Below are 23,283 nucleotides of genomic sequence, written 5' to 3'. Positions count from 1 at the left end.
TGCTCCACATTGAATCTCTGTTCACTCCCACACTGTTTCCACTCAGATAGGATTTAGCCTTCACACATATCACATAATTTGTAATGCATATTTCATTTTACAACAGCTCCTTTCATAATGGATTTGAAAACTAACATAGACATCCAGCACTGATCAAAACACAAGCATATGCCTAAAATAAGAAACACCATACAAACGTTTTTCAAGATAAACAGTGCAAAGCTCCACTGAAGTCAGTGACTTGCACTTTGTCACTCCAGGTTATGAGCTTCATCGTGAAGTGACCCCGTAACCTCAAATCCAGCCCCAAACTACAAAATGCACTTCTCTGTTGTTAAAACACACAGCATTCCAGTTTTGCTCTGATTTTCTCCATCTGAGCTCCAGAGGAGGTGGGACACACAACATTGCTTGTATGAATGACACTGAGGAGCTGGGGCTGTTACAAATTCAGCCTCAGTTACTGGAAACCAGTCCCAAAATGGTTGCAGCCCAAATGGTTAGAACCCAGGGTGGCTGTTGAATAAAAACTAGTGGAAAAAACGTCATCCCTAAAATGAGTCCAGACAAGCAGTTTCAGGAGGAAAAGCATGTTTGAATTAATATGAGTACTCTGTTCAAACAAGACCGCACCCATGCTTAAATCTCTTATTTCTGTTTACAAGAGAACAAGGTGGCAGATGAAGGTTTGCTACTTGACATTCCAGAACACTTTTTTCCTTAGCAGTTGTTTCAGTGTATACTTGTTAAACAAAGAATGAACAGGCTCAAACAAAAGTGGTATAATTTCCTTTCTACTGCATTTGATAGGCATAAATGAATAACGATTTTAACTCTCTGACATTCAAAAGAAAAGGCTAAAGAAACTAAGATACATTAAGATAAAAAAAAAAAAAATCAAATGAAAACACTAGAAGATGGTTTCCAAATGGAAGACTCTGACTATGTTGGCTTTCAAAGCTACCAGCCTGTGACCACAAAAGAAATCTTATACTCTGTGACAAAAGCAACTTCAAGAGGAAAAAAAACCCAGTAAATCTATGCAGCTGCACATGAACCATCAATCTGGATGAGCAAGCACTGAACCACACTGCTGTGACTGTACAACAGGCAAACAATACCCAATGTAAGCTAAAAGTATCAAGTGCGTGCTTTTAGGAGACAAAAGCCTAAACCATAAAAGGTATTCAGGTACTTAAAAGGGGTATCAAGAATTTCAGAAGTGTTCATAAGCCCAGCTTCCTCTGGAAAAAAACCCACAACAGGCCATGTGGAACATCACTGGGAAACCAGCAGGTGAGGAATGTCCTAATGTGTACCACCCAAAGGTGATGTCTTTGTGCCTGGAAACTCAGGACTTAAGCTGTCCAAATTTGGGAAGTTTGTTCCAGGACACTTATATTTAAGCCTCTGCATAACAATGAAACGATCCTTTTCATAAAATGTTCCAAAGTAGACTAAAATACATATTTTTTTCAAAGGCTACTGCAGCAAGAGCACCAAATAAGCCTATTTTGTAATTACGTTAAGGCTTTGTCTTCACAGAATATACCAACCTAAGCAAATTAGGGATTCACAGAGGTCTTCAAAAAAGGGCCAACTTTAAAATTAGACCATGTTCCTCAAGGCCTTGTCCAGCTGCTTTTTGCATGCATCCAGAGATGGAGTCTCCATCGCCTCCTGGGCAGCCTGTTCCAGTGCACTGTTCTCCCAGGGAGGAATTTTTCCCTTGTATCTAATTATATTTCCCTTCCTGCAACTTGTGACTGTTGCCTCTTGGCCTTCCAGTGTTTGCTTCTGAGAAGGGTATATTTTCTTCCATAACCTCTCTACTGCAAAGGTGAGTTGCTGCCTCACATTCAGCTTGTTTTCCATCAGGACCATCAGATACTTTTCCACAGAGCTGTTCCCCCCTCCTTGCGCTGATGACTGGTGTTACTCTGTCACAGGTGCAGGAAACTGGATTTACCTTCACTGAACTTCATGAAGTCCCTGTTGACACATTCCTGTAGCCTGGCCCAGTCCCTCTGACTGGAGGCTCTGCCCACCTGAGCATCAGCTGCTGTTCCCCAAACCTGTGTATCTGCAGATGCAGCCAGGGTGCAGTTCCTCTTCACCCAGACCATGTAATCCAACCCTGTGCTATTGCTCTGTTGTTCTGCAACATTATCTGCATTAACTTGTTCTTCACCATTCCCTGTTAGAATAGCTCACGGGAATGCTGCTCCATTCATCTAATGTTAGATAAGAGCACTGTGGTAGAGAGAAACTTCTAAAAAACCATCCTGGGTTAAATCCTTATTCAGTGTAAATTCCTTGCATTTCTAATCAGCTTATACTAAATGAAGATCCAGGCTATCCATTCAAAAGCCAGTGTGCCAGTAATGTATTTGAACATCAGCAGACCATTTATTATAACGAATTCTCAATGCTCTATGTATTAGTTCACTGTTGGCATAAGTACCTCCTGGAGGAGCACCAGGAATTGGGCGCTTCTGCCTCACTGCTGAGTTAGAACAAGCAAACAAAAACATGCTGAGTGTTTCTATGCTTTTGAAAGAAAGAATTCCTATTATTTGAATGCGTTTATTACCAGTTGAGCCTTCCTAATCTCTAGATACCTCTTGAGCTTAGAAAAATATGCATTTCTACAGGAAAATATTTTTTAGAACCCTTACAATAAATTTCTTCCAGAACAGTGTAATCTAAAAAATACTCACAATGGGAGCAAAGCTAGGAAAACACTACCACCCATTAAAACCCCACCCTCCTGCGGTCCTTGACCATCAGCTGAGGTCTTCACTGCAGCCTCCCTTAATCTGACCCAAGGAGCTAATACTGTTTTACTTGAGTTCACTTTTCATGACAGGAACACTCAGTATCAGAGACACCCCTTGGAAGAGGGAATCAGAGACAAACAACAGTGCCCGTTTCACAACTTCTGTGCCAGATCATTCAGAGTTCACAAACAGGAGCCCGCTTCAAGTCAGCTTGCGAGAATGCTGCTAAACAAATCTAGCTTACACAGATTTAGTCACCTTACTGCTCCTAAGTAGAGAAGGAAATCAAACATCATGTGCGAGATGTTCTAGTCATACTGGACACAGTAAGACTGCTTTCAGGTTTGACAGTTGATACAAAACACAACAGTTCTAGGTCTCCTCTCACGGACACCACCTGTACCCTGTCCACAGCCATCACACCCAGGAGCTTGTTCTGATTTGCAGCAGTGAGAGCAATGCAAGGCTTCAGCTCACAAAACTAATCAGAATAAACTCTAATATTATAAGATTTTTATTTTAGTTAAGTATTTTCCTAGGTAAATCACACTACAGATTGGATGGGCTTAGCAGTGCTATCACCTTTAGCAGTTCTGTAGGCACAAGCCAGCCCTTCCACGAGTGACACTGGCTATGCAGGATGAAAACAGATCAACTGGCAACCAGTTCTGCTTGGAGAGAGCACCTGCCTCCTAGAGATCTGTGAGCATCGAATCTTACCTTCCAGAATTGTGAAAAGGAGCTCAGGTGAAGGTGAAATCCAACCTTGGCACCTGCTTCCAGCGTGAAGATACCAAGATACTCTAAGTGGGTCCCCTACTGACAGCGGGGGTATGTGCCTAATCCTGATCCGCTCCTGTGCAAACCCGTACACCCACCTCGTCCTGTGTCTGGCTCAAGACTGAAAGCTGCTGAATACACAAGCCAGCAACTAAGTTGCAATCTTCTTCTTCTGCCACAAGAGGAAATAATGATAAACTTCTTCTCTATATAAAGCTTAGAGAAACTTATTTCCAGCAATTCCGTAATGCAGAAAGAAGGGACAGGGAGGAAGGGAAGCAGCCGGCAGGGAAGGCAACAGCTTGAGCCTGTCACTCAGCTCTCTGCATATGGTTTGAATGTGTAGATGAGCTGCTGCCTCTGTTCTTCCAGTAGTCAAAATCCTATTAAAATGCTGCTAATTTAACTGTTTAAAAAACTACCAATCCCTAATAAACGTAAGATGGTTTCCAAAGGAGTCCTTCCTGCCAACACACGTGTTTAACATAGTGCAGCAATCAGCAGGACCAGCCCGGTCCCCTTATTGCTTCTCTGGTGCAGGTCTGAAGCAGATCTTATTGACTGTTCTTTCTGCAAACCTCTGCGAGATGTTTGAAGTCGTCAGGCTCCTTGAGCTATGATGCACTGGGCTGCACCTGGCGCGAGGCAGACGGAGCAACTCCAACATTATACAAACAGCAATCCCAGCTGAGGACAGTATATGAGTTACGGATAATGGCAACCAGGACAGGCACGATCCACCCAAAGCAAACTATGTGTTGTCTTAAAAAAAGTAACGTGGAGCTGCATTTGCTATTCAGACCAGTCTGATGTATTTAAATAAAGACTCTGTTCTTTAATATACACACACACACACATATATGTGTATATATAAAAGAATCCTTTATAGGATGTGTCCAGATGAGTATTCCTCTAACTCCCTGCTACTTTTTCTGGACTCATTATGCTTTTTATTATTGCTATCATGCCTTGCTATACCCCAGGCTTAAAACAGCATGTTTGAGGCTTTTTCCTTACAATCAAATCAATACCATTTGCTGGGTAATCAAGCACATTGAACTATTTAAGAATGTAACACCATTTCCAAAATATACTATGTATATAAAAACTTGGTAAATGATATTTTTAATTGATCTTTAATGAAGATCTTTCTGCCTCTTCATAGTTTTTCTTCTTTTTTTGCTTTAAGATTTAAGTTTTTTCTTCTTTTCTTGTCACATCATCAAGATAAAAAACCAATATATTTATTTAAATATAAATCTTCCCGAAAGTGCAATATTGTTATCACATATTTTTTACTGAGCTATCTTTGGCCTTTGGAAACTAAGGTTTCCTTTACAAGAAATTATATCTTCATTTCTCCAGCATACACTGCTACTTTTTGAGAGAGGTGGATGCTACAGCAAACCTGTGGCACAGTGATCATGGATCACAGAGCCAAAGGCAAGGCTGAATAAGACAATGGACCAGACATAGGTCTACATATTTGCAGGATAAAAGGATGTATTTTATAATACCCAGGTTATTCTAGGAGGATGTTTTTTACAGGAGTTAAAAACACAAGCTTCCACCTGCTCCATTCCAACTTTCAATATCCTGTATCATCATCCAAAACTAACGTGTTTCATCGGTATCTTTGTAAAACATCATTTGCTCAGATATTTACCAGGTTTTTGGCTATTCTTTTTTAGTTAAATTGCCCACATACTAGTGTTTTGCAATAAAACATAATATATAATGTTATTCCTCTCTCCTCTCTTCTTTCATTGCTATTACTTGGTCTCAGGAATACCTACAATGGTAAACAAACAGAACAAAGACTTGCAAAGCCATCAAGCAAACATCATTCCTACCTCCAGCCTGGTCCTGTCCACATCCTTAGGCAGTTTCACACGAACTCGGTTTGTTACAATAAGTGTTTCATAAGGATAAATCTGTTAAAAAGACAAGAGCATATGAACTCCAGCCAAATCTGATTCTTATGTGCGGATGTGACAGTGTGGAGAACTTACTAATTTAAACGGTACATACTTGCATCTTGATTTGACAAATATTTCACTGGGACAAAAATTAACAAAATTAAAAAAAAAGGAACATATGTAACCTTGCTAGGAAGTGCTGAATCTGATTGTTCTTCCAGTGTTGGAAAAGCCCTTCTTACCTTGTATTCTGCAAGAGAATAAGAACAGGTTCACAGTTTAGAATTTATAGGCTTCTTTTGGAGACACTGCAACGAACATTTAGGTACGTCAGCGATTTGTTGCGCTACTACATTTCTGTCTTCTCAATAGCTGTTGGATAACTGCACGTATAGTATGCATTTGACCCCCATGCTCTGAATGCCTATAACGCTGTCTATCACTGAAGCAGTAGTCCTTGAAATTAAATGCTTATTACAGAAAGTCCATCTCTTGATGCTATTGGGTTACACAGTGAGTATTCTGGCAAAATTGGGAATTTCTCTTTACAGGATGCTTTTGTGCAGAGTTAAGTCAGTCTGTCATCCAAAAGTCCTGCCCTTATTGTTCTTTACTGGAAACAGTTAAAATATATGGATTATTACAGGCATGTCAGTGTGGGAACATACATGAAAAACATTATGTTAATACAATATTTCAAGATGCCAACATCCTGCACTTGGGCTGACCGCAGTAGGAATAACGACAGTGAAGAGAAGATGATTTAGGGGTGTGGGGACAATGACTCCTGGATCTAAACTAGCACAGGAGTATTCTAGTTAGGTCACTACATGACTATATATGCTATGACTACCACAATGTCACCTGTCCACAACCATGATTAAATGCAATCAGGAGAGCCAATACATTTTCATAGACCTTTTTATGGTCTGAAATGAAATCAGAGATAAGCCTACTTTTCAAAATCTGTACTTTGTTCAAACAGAGAGAAAAATGTTTGCATCAATACAGAAGCATGAAGTGAAGCATCAGAGTAAGATTTTCAAAATGAGCTCAAGCGTCTTGGAAACAAAATCCTACTCTTCCCCATGAGTAGATGCATATTCCTAAATTGCTCTGCTCTTTTGAAAATTTCAACCCAAGTTCCACATTAAGTTCACAGTCCATTTAAACTGTAACAAAAACAAATAATGCAAATGAATTCTGCTTTTTGAATTCTGTATATTTTAACCACACTGTAGCACAAACAAGAAGCACAACGGACATCTTTTAAAAAATGAGATATGCCTTGAAGCAGTGATTATCTTAAATTTCTTCCTGCCTTTGATATGAGACCACCATCCCAGAGACTGTTGCCACATATTGAGGATACTGGGATTGACTCAGCCTAGTTGTACCACTTTATGACACAGGACTTCAGTCAGGCCTTTACATTCAGTTAGATGAAAAGAAGATTCTCTGTGATGAACACGATACTGAGCTGGATCTCTGTCTAGTCATTACTACATGAACTATGGGGAGATCTCAGAACAGAAACCTTTCTGGCAATGTATTAATGAGCATCCTCAAAGGAAGAAAACATGAAGTGAAGTGAAAATGAAATTGCAACGTACCTTTCATCCCCCAGCTTGCCTCCTGGTCCATTTCATATTGGCCCATATTTTCAGGCTGAAAGAGAAAGACAGAAGCAATGTAGCAGCAAAATACACTACTAAACCACTCTGCATGTTGACAAGAGAAAAAAGAAAACCAGTTGGTACCAGACAATCAAAACACAGATCCTGGCAAGACAGAATGAGAATACAGAGTTTCATTTGAACTCAACCTAATTGCTCAAGTAAGCAAGGTAGGACTGAAATTGTCACATGCCTTTCCATGCGAAGCAGACATCTTACTGCCAGTGTCACAAATCACTTATGCGGCACTGAAACATCTCTCACTCTGCTTTCTGCTTCACACTGCTGATGCCATTAAGACCAGGAAAAACTGTGCATGTGTGCCATAGCTTTGTCTGAACTCGTTGTCTTTCTTCCTTTGCCGGCAAATGGTATGATGAAAAAACATTACAGGAGAACAGAAAAGCCCTATTATACGGGGGTTTTTCCCCTGAGTCTCATTTTTGCCTTGTTAAGGTACCTTGTTAAGGTACGAACGGTGTGCACAGCTATGTTCACAATAACCTGCAAGGTTCCTTGTCGTTTGGTTTCAGTTTATTTTGTTATGCAGCACTGGGATGGCTGATTAAAAATAACAAACCGCAGAAGCTGGTATGAACCAGCGGTCCAAACAGAGGACATCCACTGCGAGAAGAATTTTGGCCTCAAGGATCTGACCATGAGCAAGCAACCTTTCCAACCTCCCCACCGTTTTCAGCTAAGGTTGGAGCCTTTAGGTAGGACAGCTGCTGCCACCCGCCGCTTCCACGCTGCACTGCACGGCTCCAGCCGGCGAGCGCGGCCAGCGCACGGCTGATGCGGCTGGTGTCCGCCTGCAAGCCTCCCGACGGCTTTGGTACCTCACCAGTACAGTGGCTGGGCGCCAGTCAGTCCCTCGCTTCAAAGTTACTGGTAACCGTTATTGTGAAAAGTCAGAAAAAGACCCTGTTGACTCACAGGTGGGGACAGGTTTCTTCAGACTCTTTTAGTTTCCTAAGTCACATTTGATCAAGTTGCAGTGCCACTGGTTCCTTCACAGAGGAATTCAGGCAGTCAGGTATTGAAGCAATGCAGGCACAATTAGCCCTGCAAGATTAACTCAAAGGGATGGACATTTCAGTAGCTACTGAAAAAATAATTTAGCTACTCTTTTGACAGTTGCTTTCTTGTTGTCCTCCCAATGACCTGCAGTTTGACATGTATCACTGTGAAGTAAAATCCCACTCGTGCTTTTGTAGCTTTCACATCCTCCTTTGGAGAAAGGAGGGAATCTTAATGAGGTCCTGTCCATGTAGTTTAGACACAAATCAGTCTTATAAATGTAAGTGCACATGCATGTATGTATGGCCAGCTTATTGCTATTAAGCATAATGGATTTGTACCTAAAAATGGTAAGGCATGAACTGAGAACCCATAATGCTAGATGCCAGAGAGGAAGAGAGACCATAGGGTCAAAGATGCCTTTTCCCTAAAGACTTACAAAAATAATAAAAAAAGATTAGAAAAAGAACAAGTAGTCTGATCTGATCATAATTGTTACGTATTTTGCTTTCTAGATTGCTGTCTGCCATTCTCTCTATATTGCTCCCTCCCTGCCTTAAAAGTACGATGACTGTGCATGTATACACATACACATATACACGCATGCATACTAGAAAAAACCCAGACAGATGGTTCAAGAAATGGAATGGATGTGGGCTGCTCCACCTTTGCTCTAAGATCATTACTTGCGTAATTATAGGCCTAACTCTCTCTATCGTTAATTCAAGCTATACTGTGATCTATTAATATAGATTAATAGCCTGTGCATTTTCGACCTTCGTTTGTTTTGGGAGGAGAATCAAGATTTCTAATGCTCATGATGTACACAATTAAAAGGAGAAGCCTCAGTCTGTCTTACTCTTGCAGACAGACAAACTGTAACCCACATAGGGTATGAATCTGTCAGACAAGGCTGGCAGCCAAAACACCTTTGAAGTGTCTACTGTGTAGATTTTCAACTACTTACTAAGCTGCCTGTTTATGATACACTATTGCTTGGAGAATGCATTTAAATGTATACCTACCTGATGTAAGCCATTCTTTCCATAGCCAGGCAGAGAAGCAGATTTAGAATATGGAAATCCTGTAAAAGACACAACATACAACTGTATGTTTTGTAAACCCTTTACAGCCTACTGAAACACAGAATTCAAGAAAACATCCAGAAACAGAAATTACAAGATCAATATGTACATTCTATTAATGGGATGACATATAACTGAGCAATGCTCACCTTTTCTCCATATTTAATGTACATGAACATGTGTAACAATGTCTATAAATAACAGCATGCCAGTAGGCGCTCACCTTACCGGGCATGACATGAACAGAGCTGTGGGACTCATGTTACGGAAGCCTTATGCAGCTACGTGATGCAAAGCAGATTTGAGAGCTCGTGAAATCTCTGCCCTCCAACTTTGTGTAAACCATGACTTGAAAATGGGATTAAAGGTACCATCATTTTAGAGTTACATCACTTCTGATCAGGATGTATGTGGTTTTGGTTTTGTCTCTTCAAAAGGAAGGATTTGTAGCCTACCACTTAAAAAAACCCCACAAAAATGTTTTTGCTTTCTTTAAAACTTCTACTGTTTCAAGTGGAAAAAAGCATAAAAGAAGATAATGGCAATAGATAAAGTAAATCAGTGAGAGTATAAACACTCATGAGTAAGTTAAAAAAATAGACAAAATTGGCAAAGCAGTGTTACCATGAACAAACTGTATGTAATATGGTGATGAAACTGTGTGCAGCCACTATGAAACAACTGAGAAGCCTTACTTTTAATACTGAGAGTCTAATAAGAAAGTTTGGAAGTTCCTTTTGTCAGTGAAAGGACAAAAAGTGTTTCAGATTATTTTTTTGTTAATTAAAATAATGCTGTATTATAAGCAGCAACAAGTTGAATCAGTTTAAAAGAAACAAAAGATGAACAAACAAGTGTGTAATAAACATTCTTGATTCCAGTACAGGAAACTTTGATAAACTGCTGCAAAGAGTTAGAGAAGTCAGTTAGCTCAAAGAACTGGACATACAATGCTTCTTTCTGTCAAAAATCTTAGCAATCTGTGTCCAAAGGGGAATGCAGGAAGGGAATCCAGACCTCACTGGATTAATAAATACCCTGAGGAGATGATTAGGAATAAGCATACAGAAAGAAAAAGCAAAAGATGGATCAGCAAAGAGCTCATGATGTGCCGAGATAAAGTGAGAACTGCCAGAAGTCAAGCTGAGTTAAACACTGAAAAATGATACTAAAACAAATAGAGAAAGGTTCCCCAGCTATCCAAATAAAAAGAGAACAAGGAACGAAGAAATGGGATCACTGGGAGCTACGCTGACAGTATACAGCAGAGGTGAAAGGTAACCTAGACAGGGCTCCAACAGGAGCATTTCATTGCTGTTTTTAGGAACAAAAGGTAGAGCACTGAGTAAGGAATGAAAGCTAGCGGGATAAGGGAACATTGATGAATCACAGCCATAATGAAAAAGCACTTAATGTACTCAAACAGGGAGCGATAAGCTCACATCAAATTGCAAGTCCAATACCTCTTACCATTGGAGAAGAGCAACTATAGTTCTTATATTTAAGAGGGGGGAAAGCTAATCAGGAGCTACCAGCTTGCTTCCAACAGAAAACTTACGGAAAGACTGAACAAAACCATCAATGTAAACAGAAAGTCAATTACATTCACATAGATTTTAATTGGTTTGACATAAGTTAAGGACACAGTGCCAGACTTGCTTTCTTTGTTAAGAGAAATTACTTCTGCACAAGACAAATTTTATTGGATCTCATCTAATGTGATATTATTACAGTGACTGGTATTTGGCCACACTTGAAATTAAATGCAAATCTGGAAAAGATGGGAGTTTATCAGAGGAATTATGAAGTCTGTAAGGAAATAACGAAATGTAAGAAATGGGTAGTGAGAATGGAGCAAGGCTGCTAAAGAAAAGTGTCAGCATGGACTGGTGTTGAGCTGAAATTGCCTCAAGTTTTCACTAATAATCTGGACACCAAAAATAGTAATGGACTAACAAACTTTGCTGTCTACACAAAGTAATAAAGTACTGCCGATACAGAGGAGCACTGGGGTATCATAAAGAATGGGGATAACCTTGAACATTAGAATAATAGAAATGGCATAAAATTTAATAATTCATGGGAAAACCATGCACTTAGGGACTAATAAATACACCAAACTTCTATAATTCAAGCTGAGAGCTCATAACTTGGAAATAATAGGGAAGGAGAGAAGCTTAGATACACAGCTCAATCACAAATAACCTTGAGTTGCTAGTACAAGCATAAAAAAAGGCAGAAACTAGATATGCATGTCCTGATACATATAAAATGTGGAAACAATAGCAGTGACAGGAGATCTTGGAGGATTCCTTTGTGCTGCTCTTGTTCATCCCTGTTCGCATGGGTTAAATTAACCCCAGAAGACCCATGGTCTACAGGATAACTGGGGCAATGAAAGCTCGTAACAGGAGAGAAGGCTTGATAAACTTTGCTTATTTAAGCTAGTAAAATGAAGATGATCTATCAAAGCAAGAGTTGTTTCAGAAACGTAATCAATTACCATCTGAGAAGTGGTATAAACTACGAGCAGAACTTACGTGTTCAGCCCCACGGGGTTTCCAGGCCTGATACGGGGATGTAGTGACGAATACTGAATTAGATCACAGCTATTCCAGTTTAGAAACCAGAAACTTACCATTGCCTGTGACCTGACCGGCAGTGACGCCAGAGGGCAAAGAGTGTCATACCAGCGAGACAGGATGAATCTATCTGCCACACAGCTGTCACCCCTGCTCCTGCCTGGAAAAAGATGCTGGTGTTGCACATCAGTGCAGAGTTCAGTTTCCTGGCCTCTTGGCTACAGAGAAGATGGGTGAGATAACTGTTCTGTCACCAGTCGCCAAGGAAAAAAGCAATAAGGTAAGGACCAGTTTGAAACCAGACACAGTTCGCGCAGCTGGCAGTGGCGCAGGAGCTGCCGCCCGGGCACCGGGACGGAGCCGGGACCGGGACAGTCGGGACCGAGCCGGGACAGGGACTGAGGCGAGACTGACCCGGGACCGGGACAGCCGGGACCGAGCCGGGACTGAGCAGGCACCAGGACCGAGCTGGGACTGGGACAGCCGGGACCGAGCCGCGGCCGGGGCAGCTGGGACCAAGCCGGGACCGAGGCGGGGCCGGGACCGCCGGGACCGAGACGCGGCCGCGGGCACCAGCGCCACCCTGTGGCCGGCTGGAAAAACCCAAGAGCCGAATGACGCCGAAACGGCCCGAAAGCAGTTAGCAAGGCCCAGTGGGAACGGTATCTCACTTAGCTTCTGTTTCCCATGAACTCAGTTACACAGTTAAACACGTTTTGCTTTGCTTCTTTTTGTTTTTTTAAATATAAAGGAAAAATATAGCACTAAAAGCCAACAGCCACGTACTGCTCATTGTCGTATCCAACTGCAGCTGTACTGTTACAGTAAGATTTCTGAAGAAACTGGCCAAGACAAAGCAGTCTCTCTCTCTAATTAGGCACTATCTGAGCATCAGCTACTCTCTGCCTGGCTACAGCTCCTGTTTTTTGCACTATGACATTCACTCTAACCCGGACATTCTGAGGCTGCCTCTCAGCACATCAGGAATACATGAAGAGCCAGGGTTACATACTTCGACGACTGCTTTCCTAAGTATGTGACACTTAAAATCATGAATTATGGTAAATTATTAACTACTAAACATCTACATATACAGAAAAAAGACATTTACACAGGATGTAAGCAGATGCAAGCTCCTCTCTAAGATGCCAAATTACACAAGCTTCACGCTGATGCGCTTTGTTGTTAGACGTATTCTTCTGGGTGTATACCTAACACAACGTGGCTAAATATCTTCTAGAGCAGAATAATCCTTCTCTGGTTTGCCTAGAGGCTGGACAGATGAACGCAGGGCTGTTTACACAGTATGTTTGGACACATCCCCAGAGATTCACAGTCTTACGTCTACTAATCCTCTCCACTTTGTATATAACAACTTGGCACCAAACCTATACCTGAAAAGTTTATTTTCTCTGATACTCACTGACTATGCCACAGACATGGGGCTGAATGTCAGAGTTCTTAATCATAAGTGCAAGAGGCAGAGAAGCTACTCTTCCATGGCCAGCGGGGCATGTGACAGACCACAAATATTCAGAACTAAAAAGGGAAACGCTGATTACAGAAGGAATTACTTTAGTATGTCCATGGGTACTAAAACGTTCTAGTGGCTGAATAAAATCATAAAGAAAGGGGCGGGGGGGGGGGGGGGGGTTGGGAAGTGTGGAAATGTCAGGGAAAGAAAACTTGCCCAAGTATCATTTCTGTGTAGCTGATAATTGTGTAGCAGGGCTAACTTTCACAAGGGACAGCGAAAAGCTAACAAAACCCCATGGGAAATTGCTTACACAACCTGCATGCATTGGTGTAGAGGGGACACTGCCTCTGACAGAGGTGTGAACCATCTTCTGAATTTCTAGTTTTAATAGCTCCATGTTCCCAAGATAATAAAAAAACCATAAAAGAAATGCTGGTATAGAAGAGCGACAAGTACAGCAATATTCTCATGAAAAAACTTGACACCGTATGTTGTTCCTGTGTAACACAGTTCTTGGTGTGCTACATCCTTGTACTTAAAATTTGCACACAGGGACTATTCTCTCAATACATATGTAGAAAGTATCAGATCAACTCCAGAAAGCTTCCAAACATAACCAATGACACATTACAAGGAAAGGTTTAGGTGCTCATTTTTGGGCAATGGCTTACAGATGTTAGATGTGTGAGGTGGTCGGGCTCAGTTTCCCCTGCACAGGGAATCCTACAACACACCTTGTGCATGTATGTCATGTCTGTTGAGGACTAAGGAATCAAATCCCTCCAAGTCAGACCCATGAGACTGATGACCCAAAATAACTTTTCTTCTTTATCTTGTTACAGCCTTGTGACAGACTTTGTAGCATCTGTTTTTCCTCTTCCTTGCAGAGCTAAGCCATAATTTCCTTAATATACGTTGATGGAGCCAGCTATCACATTACCAAAATGCCCACAAGACTGACATCCCAGCCCTGCTTCCAGACATGCCTCGCATTGGATTCATTCTTTTGGAAAACTGCTTCCCCAACTTGTTTACCCCAGATGACCTGGTACTGCTGTATGGTATGAAGGGAAGAAGGCAGGGAGAGGAATGTCCCAGTTATCTGTTAAAATTCATTTAAAGTATTTTTTGTCATCTATGTAATCTAAAAGTAAAATTTAGACCTGATTCTGATGACCATCTCCTTCCTCTCTGGACTTGCTGAACTGCGGAGGAAGAAATGTGCAGAATGTGCTTTTGGTACTGAAAGGTAGCACGGGCATATGCTCTTCAGACCAGTATTTAGTAACAAAATTACCCCATTATTCCATCTGGAAGATTTCTGTGAACTTACAGGTATAACTGTGAGCAACAGCAAAAAATGCCTACTTTTAATTTTTGGAGCAAAGTGTTCTTTATGCTTACTGTGATACAGAAGAAATGGCTCTCATGGTTTGTATCAAGGAGTAATCAGCCCAAGTCAAAAATCTCCCTGATACTACTATCCTGTCTGTTGAAAACACACCGCATATAATTAAGAGCCAGTTTTATGTATGAATGAGGGGCACGTTTTTGTGGTAAGGAACTTCTACTCTCCAAAGAGACAACACCGTTTCTTTATACAAGCAATGCTTCTTCTTTTACTAACGTGAAACTATAAGTAGTTTCACAAGACAAATCTCAAGGCATTGAACGCTTACAAGCCATAGGAAAACAGACAAATAGGTGTAATTACAACAGAGAAACAAAGCATAAAGCCAACTAGAGAGCTATGTGGACAAGCCTGAAGCAGGGCCACCTTCCTTTGCCACACTCCTACTCAACAGCTCCGGCAGGCCCGCGGATGCAGTACTCACGGGAGTAGCCAGCAGTCATGCCCTCTTGCGCCCTTGGGAAGTTTTCTCTGTCAGTTCCGGCAGTAAGAGACAGAGATCGTGTGTCCGAATCCGGGGAATTAGTTCTGGTGTCCATATCCCCTTTCAGAATGAGCCAACTGGTCTTCAGCTGGAGAGAGTAAAAGCCTGTTACAAGATTCAAGTATTTAATATCTGAATACAGTTCTGCTTCATCTGTCTAGGAAGCCTTGTGAACTGATTGTATGTTTATGCTCATTGCAACTTCCACCATTCTTTATCGAATTATAAAAGTGACTACATCATGACTTAGACATCACAGGTACCAAAAACTTTTAACTTTCAGCTGGGCTGAGGACAGTTTCTCTGTTGATTAAGCTGCCTACTGTGCCCCACTTTAGAAGATGCACTGTGTCATTTTCTTGCTATTAATGAATCTACCGTTAACATTTTTTTTATGTTAATATGCAGCCTAAGTAAAAGTCCAGAGGCCTAGCTGGACCACCTTTGTATATATTGAGACTGAGTGAAAATTCATGTGCTTATTGCTCTTAATTTCAATATGCCTACTTCTTTCTTTACCGCAGAATGTAGATTCTAAACCACCTGAGTGAGAGATTTGCTATATCTTCTTGGAAAGACCTAAACATAGCAATGATTATTTCAGCTATATGAAATAATACCTTTACATATTAACATGTTTTGAAAAACAGTTGCTTCAAGAAAGATCAATATACTCCCTTTTGTTCTTTGTGATCATTACCTTCTTACTGTCCTGATCCAAGCTTCCATCGTCCCCTTCTGATCTTCTTGCTGCTGTAAGATTAATTTAATTTTAAAAATTAGAGTAATTACATCTTTTTTTGTTTTCTGTTTTGGCTGTGGTTATGTCACCAATCATTTTAAGTGGTGCTGATGTGTGTGGGGGACCCAATAAAACCCCCTCAGAGTTGGATAGGAAATTCAATGTGTAGAGCTATGATTCAAAATCATTCTGAAATTCTTACAGTAATACTAACCCTTCAGGTATACAGTGTCTTTAGATAATCTATTCCTGCTGGATTGTGACCCGATCTTTTTAGGAAGAAACTACTTTTAAGGAATGATTGGTGGGAAAAAAACCTATATCATAATTTAGGAACAGATTTATAAGGTCACTGTGCACAGTGTGGTCATTTCCCCATTCTGTGTTACCATGACCATGAAGACACATTCGGTTGCACAGGTATTCTGTGGCCTGCGCACCTGGGCCTCCTACATTCCCAAAAAGGTCCAGCAATGCCAGTAAAGTAGATAGGAACAAATGCGGTATCACCTCTTCATGAAATCAGCAAGAGAGGCTGGGTCAGACTGACATTCACAATTCCTCGACCAATCACTTTTCTGACTATATCGCTCCTGCAGAATTATTTAATAACAACAACAAAAAAAAATATTGCTGATATTTTACTGTTGGTTTACTGTCTTGTAACTTCTCAAATTGCTGAGAAGAAAACCAGAAATGGAAAACCAAAACCATAAAACCTACTCATTAGATAGTTCCCAACCATCAAGTGTGCTTTACCTTGTCTTTTACGTCCCAGGGTATTGTTGCAGACATTGAGTTACACCTCAGATTCTTACAGAAAGATTTTGCACCAAATTTCACATAATTGCAGGTAAAATTCCAAAATTTGGGTCCTACTTGCCTTAGTATCAGTCTGTGTTGTTTTGGAGAAAGTTTATACAGTACAAAACTGGAATACCACATTATGTAATGCACCTAGCATCATCTTAAGCCCATAAGAACTTATCATAAGGGGACTGCCTGCAATGCCTGAGTAAAAGGGCAACACAAGAGCTCCATGCAACACAACGTACCCAGAAAATATATTAATAATAAAAATAGTATGCAATAGAAAAGTTAACGCACGGATTAGATTATCAGAGACAGAGGTGGGGAGGAGATTAAGTTGCACCATTAGAAGTGCTGCAACACTCCTAGAAAGCTGGGAACAACTCTGCCCTCTCCATTTCCCCAGCCAGCATGTTTGCAGAGGATCTGCCCTGCATGTGAACACAGGCACTACCCCTAGCACTTCACTGCTATTCTGTTTCATTTTCTGGTGCCATCACACAGATCACAGGCAGACCTTAACTAGTTTTATTGAGGACATGGTTAAAAAATGACAAATTGCAGCAAGAAAAAAAAATATCTATGGGTTAGAGGTGAAAAACTTAACTGTAGAGGTTTTGGTGTTTTTTCAATTTAATGTTATGGAACAAAGCCAGGTCATAAAGTAAAAACAGTATCATGAAAAATCTCAAGGTTTTCATAGTTAGCTAATAGCACCCTGATGAGGGCACTTCCTCAAGATGGCAAGCTGCTTCTCTGAGAAATAAATAGAAAGAAATATCCACATATGACAGATGAAGAATAAAATCCCTACATTGCAAGAAGGACAATTAAACAAGTTGTTCCATGTTATATGTACGGATCTTGCTCTCACTAAATCAGAAATCCATATAGGGAATCAGCTGCATTTTTTGAAATTGTTTTTGTTTCAAGCCGTTGATGTTTGCAAAGCAAAAAAACCAATCCAAGGCGTTATTCAGAGATTTCAAATTTTCCACGGGATCTTGAGAGCATCTGACTTCAAAGACATGCAGAGGAGTACAATCAAAATCAATGGGGGCCATGAAGGCCTGCGCCTCCCAAGTTCCTGAGGGGGCTTCATACAACAAATCCTTGGCAGATAAATCCAAGTAACCAGAATTTCATCAGTACTGAGCATCAGCTTCACCACTACAAGGGATACTTGGTTCCGCTGTGAACCCCGATGTGAACTGCATGTTGCACATGGATCGGTGCTAATAATGCCAAAAAGCAAACCTCTTAAATTTCTTTTTAAACTCTAAATGATGTTAAAATATTTCTTAAACATGAGCACACACACAAAAGAATGACCACGCAGGCTCCTGCACTCCTCACTTTCTGTCCCCAGCTCCCAGCCTGATCTCTTGTATGTCCCGTTCTATCACCACCTTTTCCTCATTCTGAAGTTGGGTGTTCATAATAGAAACACAGAAGCTGTAGCTACAGCAAATCTGTTGGGCACTGCTGCAACTGAAACCTTTTTAAAGCCAAATGTTTTGGAAGAGCTTTTGCACTTCTTGTTTTAAAGAACATTTTTGTGCTTGTTTGTTCAAACTTGGTCTCTTCAGTGAAGGAATGTTCTCTGGCTCCTTTTCAGCATGTATTAGCTCACTGTCCGTTAGCTTGAGGAGCTGGATCATCAACTCCTCATGTGTTTAGTCAGGAGTTCTTCCAGAACAAAAGGTAAATTTCATTTATTTTTTTTTATTTAAAAACAATTATTGGAAGGGAAGTGCATTGATTTTTTTTTTGGCTTTCTGAATTAAGAGTAAATTATGTTTTGCTCTTCGTACGTTAGAAAAACAACAAGCATGTATTTTCAACACAACCTTTCAGAACATCTATGATCTATAAAAGAAAGTTCAAAACATATATCCTTGTTAACCTATAGAGACATCTGACTCACTAATTTAATTCTCCACTCACTCCAGTGATTATGAGGAAAAACTCCATACAGCAGTGCAAAACTGACATAATCCAGACTTCGACTGCATATCTGATGGATGGAAAATTGATATAAAAATGCCTGGCCTGGAAGAAAAAGAGCTGCTGCTTAGAATCCTCTTTGCAACCAAAAGTATCTATAAAATTAAATGACACAGACAGGACATTGGAGCCATATCCTCAGCTTGTGTAAATCCACAAAGCTATGCTCATTTACACCAGATTACTGTAACTTTGCATTTGCTCATGATCCTTCCAAAGACCACTGCACTGATCAACTTCTTCCTTCGTCAGTAGCTTTTTTTGCACAGCCTGAGTAGTTGCCTCAAAGTTTGTATATCTAAAGACAAGAAGGAATTAGAGAGCTTGGGCAGATTATAAAGTTGGCAGATTACATTAAAGCAAGCACTAAACCAAACAGATACTATCTTTTTGCCTGAGAGGTAATATTAGTTTGTCCAAGATTAGGATACTGTGAGCAGAAAACGTCTATCAAAGACCAACACCTAAAGTATGCTGAAATGTCAGCAAGTCTGACTTTGCTCAAAACCATACCCAGAAAAACCACAGAGGTTATCTAAATATCTGAATGTGCAGTTACTTTAGGATGAAGTGCCAGTTACAGTGAACGTGCAAAGCTGACTCACTCGGGAGACATCAGTTGACTATTTTCTTTCTCCTATTACTGTACCAGATCCAAACTAGAGTTTAATCCAAAAAAGAAATAACTGCAGTTTTCCATGAAAGACAGTACAAAATTGATAACTACATAACCCGTCATTTTAAAAACTGTTAACTGGGTATTTTAACATCAGTTAAAGCACTCTGTTACCACAAAAGAAAAATAGGTAAAATGTGTTTTCCTTGTTCTAACCATGAAGGCAGTGATGTATCTGCAGTCCCTAACCTTTCACTCAGGGAAAGTTGTCAGCAATCAGCTAAAGCCAAAGTATGGGAGAGCAGACACACGGAGCTTTCTCACTCTTACGTACAATGTGGGAAGTCACCTCTGTGCAGACAGTGCAGCAGAAGGCGAGAGGATGGGAGGAGTTGCTCCCACAGAAACACTGCTCACAGGCACAGCTTGGACCTTCCCCTGCCATGAAGAGTGGCGCAGCTTCATTCTCCCACCTGTATGTCTGAAAATACTTGCCTTCATCTCCAAAGTGCCTCAGCTCACGTTGTGATGAACGTCTCTCATGTTTATTTTATTCTCTCATTTGTTCCCAAGCAGGGATACAATCATGACTAAAATAAAGTTATTGCTGCGAGACTGATTTATATCAGGTATTTTATTTTTATTTTTGACCTCTGCTTCTGACTACCAGAGTACCCCAGTCATGACTCTCTTAAAAAATCAGAAATGTACTTCTGCACTTTTCAGGCACACTTATTGCAGCAGAATCCCCACGTATTTTTGCCAAAGACTGATAGTGGAATTCAGTTTAGAAAAATTAATTCCCTATTACTAAACCTGTATCATGAACCAAGATCATTTCAACACCACTGAGAACACAGCAGGCACTGACATCAACATGGAAACTGCACTAATGTTAATTAGTGAAACGTACAGCGAAAGTAGTAACAGAAGAATGCAGACTTTGTATTTCTATTTTTCATATTTATGAGGGTCTTAAGTCAGAATCTCTGTGGTATAAAACATCACTTATTTCTTACTGTTGTTCAGAAACTCAGTAATCTTGTAGCTGGGTCTACCAAAGCTTTTCCCATCACATCTTGCCAAGGTTATCAGCTACGGAATTTGTTCCTAACTGCCATGGTGTGACTACATTTGTTCTTGATATTTTAAAGCTTGAAGAACTTGCCAATGAAAAGCAGATTTCAGATACAGCATTATCAATGAGTATTTTTTTCCCCAGCAACGTAGCAGTCAGAATTATTTACAAAAGCCAGATAACCCAAGGCATGGTCTGGAAACAGAAAAGCAACCTTCAACATTTACCTGTTTTCTATCATTATACAAACAAGAAAACTGCTTTGAAGTTAGTGCCAGCTTTGAATTACCAAGACAAATCAAAATATCGTTACCTCAGTTTTAGAGAACTTACTGAATCCTTGGACAACATGTTATACAAAATGCTATTTAATTTTCATGTTACTCTTTTCCTGCAAAGACTACAGCAGACTAATTTGGAAGTCAACATGCATTTCTTTACAAAGACACGTAGATAAAACTGCAACAGACAAAAGCAGACTGTACCATGCTGTTTGTAGATAGGAGGTTTCCTATAGATGTTATCTTTTACGCCAGTGTCTGAGAAAGAGGAAAGAGAAAGGAAAGAATAAAAGAGTAAGCACGCAGTTCAGACCATGCTGCTTTTGTCTCCTCGCAACACCAAAAATGCACACACTTCAGCAAAGACTACACATTCATTCAGTGGTTTGTCGTTCACTGGTTATTACAGGAGGATGAAGCTTTATCCATCATCTTTATATATTTAAAATATTGGCTATACCTACCTATGCACCACAATCCCTCTTCAAGTCCCTCAAAATGCTTTAAGGCACTTTGAATGGCACCCATTTGCTGAAACGTAGGTGGTTACATCTGCACTACCTATGTATACTTAGGCAACAAACTGGGAGCACTTGTCACTATTCAAAATAAAATTCATACACAGGTACAATAGACTACTATAATAGTTATGCTTGAAAAGGGACTTCTTCCATCAACGATGAACAAAGTGTACGTGTTCAGATATAGATGTTTATACTGGAAATGTCCAATATTCTTATAGAAAATTCAATAGTTTGTCTACATTTTGAATTACACAGATAACTTGGCCTTCTAGGAAATTTCTGAAAGGCCCCAGAACCACAGTCCAGGGTTCCCATATCACGTTGTACAGACATCAGATTTACTTAGTACCACAGGCCCGAGCAGACACAACTCCTAATCACAGTGTGTTTACAGAAACATTAACCCCAGAAGCTAAACACTAGAATAAAAGAACTTCTACTGAGCAGGTAGATGTGCTTAGCAGTCAAAAAGCTAAACAAGTGTGGACATAAATTTAATGTGCCTGTTGACTGAATGGGAACTTGAAAACAGTATACCACATATGCAAAGGCACAGCCACAGGGAGCTTCCTAGAGTTCTAAAGTCTTCCAGCTGTTTTTAAAGTCTATGTTAAGATGACTTTCTAATTCAGAAAGTAGATGGATATGGAGAAAACCAAAATCAAAACCCCCTTCAGCATTCCCTCCTGCACACAAATTCAACAGACCTATGCAGCCATGGCACTATAAATAATTTTATCTCTGTAGGCTTAATAACATTTGTCACTGTGTGCCTCCTCTAACATGTTTACATATATATATACACACACATAAGCACACAGCTCTCTAACTCCTTTATTTCTAAGATGAAGTTTAACAGGTAAAAGTTTTGCACTTATCAGACATGTTCTTCTCTTGCAGTTCAAAATTCACAAATCAATGCAAAAAAACCCAAAACAAAACCAACCAATCATTCAGAAGAGAATAAACAGGTGCCAGCAATTGAAGATCAAAAGCTAAGCAGTGAATGCCTACCTGGAATATGGAAATGCCTAGGAGCCTGCTGATAGACAGAAGGTGAAGATTTGCTGTCGGAGTACATGGATAAGCTTGGAGTGCTCCGACCACTTTCACTGCCTCCAAGGGGAAGAGCAAAGAAAGCAGATAAAAGAAAAAAATGGAAAGCAAAGTAGAGTATTTCAAGCAAAAAAGCTTGATCAGAATGACTTGTTAATCCAACAGTTTTAAATCTATGGTTTCTTAAAACCCATTATTTTTCAGTACAGCATATTGGCTCAGTCTCCAAACATCTCATCAATAACAAGTATCTGATAGATAATACCAGATTAAACTGCCCCACTTTGAAACTAAAGCTTCTTTTTTAACAACACTTTAATGAAGAAAATAAAAGGATAAGAACATCCACAATCCTGTAATGTGTTTTGCACAGCCTTAACTGAACAATCTATCAATCAAGTTTTTTAAAAGTTTAATGCTATGGCTGATGGCCTGCCCCTGCAACCAGTAATGAAATCATTCAGTAGTGTTTAAATTATCTCAAAGCAGGACTAAACCAAAAAACAGATGCTTCAGTTAAGTCAAATATTCCTGTGTATATCCATGACAAAACCAGATGTTGAAATTTGTTTCTTAATTGCAAACTTTTCCCACATGTAACACGCCACAGCATTTTTTATTTACGCAAAAACAAGGTTGGATTATCAAGTCATGGATCTATAATGCCATAGTCACTTCACCAAATTTCAAGATATACAGTGGATTGATCTGTATTCATGTTTTCGTTTGTTTTGTCAAATGCTTATTAGGTGCCATTCATTTCCTCTCAGCTTATTTCCCCGAAGCACACTCTATGGCATTATAGTGCTGCTTGGCAAACAAAAAAGTAAAGCTCTACTTTTTTGGGACTTGTAAAATCCTATTAACTTACAGCACTGTTAAGCAACTGGAAGCCAAACATGACATTTATTCTAACACAAAATGGTTGTTAATTCGCTGTTATTGTTTTAGTGTG

General features: G+C 40.1%; 1 protein-coding gene across 9 annotated transcripts in view; it reads right to left on the bottom strand.

The window, feature by feature from the left end:
- ABLIM2 (actin binding LIM protein family member 2) overlaps positions 1 to 23,283 on the bottom strand; it is a 145,803-nt gene that overhangs the window by 8,934 nt on the left and 113,586 nt on the right. For 5 of the 9 annotated variants that reach the window (XM_080373468.1, XM_080373464.1, XM_080373467.1 and 2 more), the window contains 8 exons: positions 22,287 to 22,388; positions 20,953 to 21,006; positions 15,915 to 15,967; positions 15,155 to 15,302; positions 9,201 to 9,259; positions 7,093 to 7,147; positions 5,665 to 5,729; positions 5,414 to 5,494 (listed from right to left, as the gene is read on the bottom strand). In XM_080373468.1, the coding sequence (XP_080229594.1) occupies positions 5,414 to 5,494; positions 5,665 to 5,729; positions 7,093 to 7,147; positions 9,201 to 9,259; positions 15,155 to 15,302; positions 15,915 to 15,967; positions 20,953 to 21,006; positions 22,287 to 22,388 (617 nt within the window). The remainder of the gene's footprint in view (positions 1 to 5,413; positions 5,495 to 5,664; positions 5,730 to 7,092; positions 7,148 to 9,200; positions 9,260 to 15,154; positions 15,303 to 15,914; positions 15,968 to 20,952; positions 21,007 to 22,286; positions 22,389 to 23,283) is intronic. The other 4 variants (XM_080373466.1, XM_080373469.1, XM_080373471.1 and 1 more) reach the window with 2 other exon arrangements.

This window comes from Falco punctatus, assembly GCF_963210335.1.
Source record: "Falco punctatus genome assembly, chromosome: 1".
Lineage (NCBI taxonomy): Eukaryota > Metazoa > Chordata > Aves > Falconiformes > Falconidae > Falco > Falco punctatus.
The sequence above is the reverse complement of the archived record's forward strand: the minus strand, read 5'-3'. Positions and strand labels throughout refer to the sequence as shown.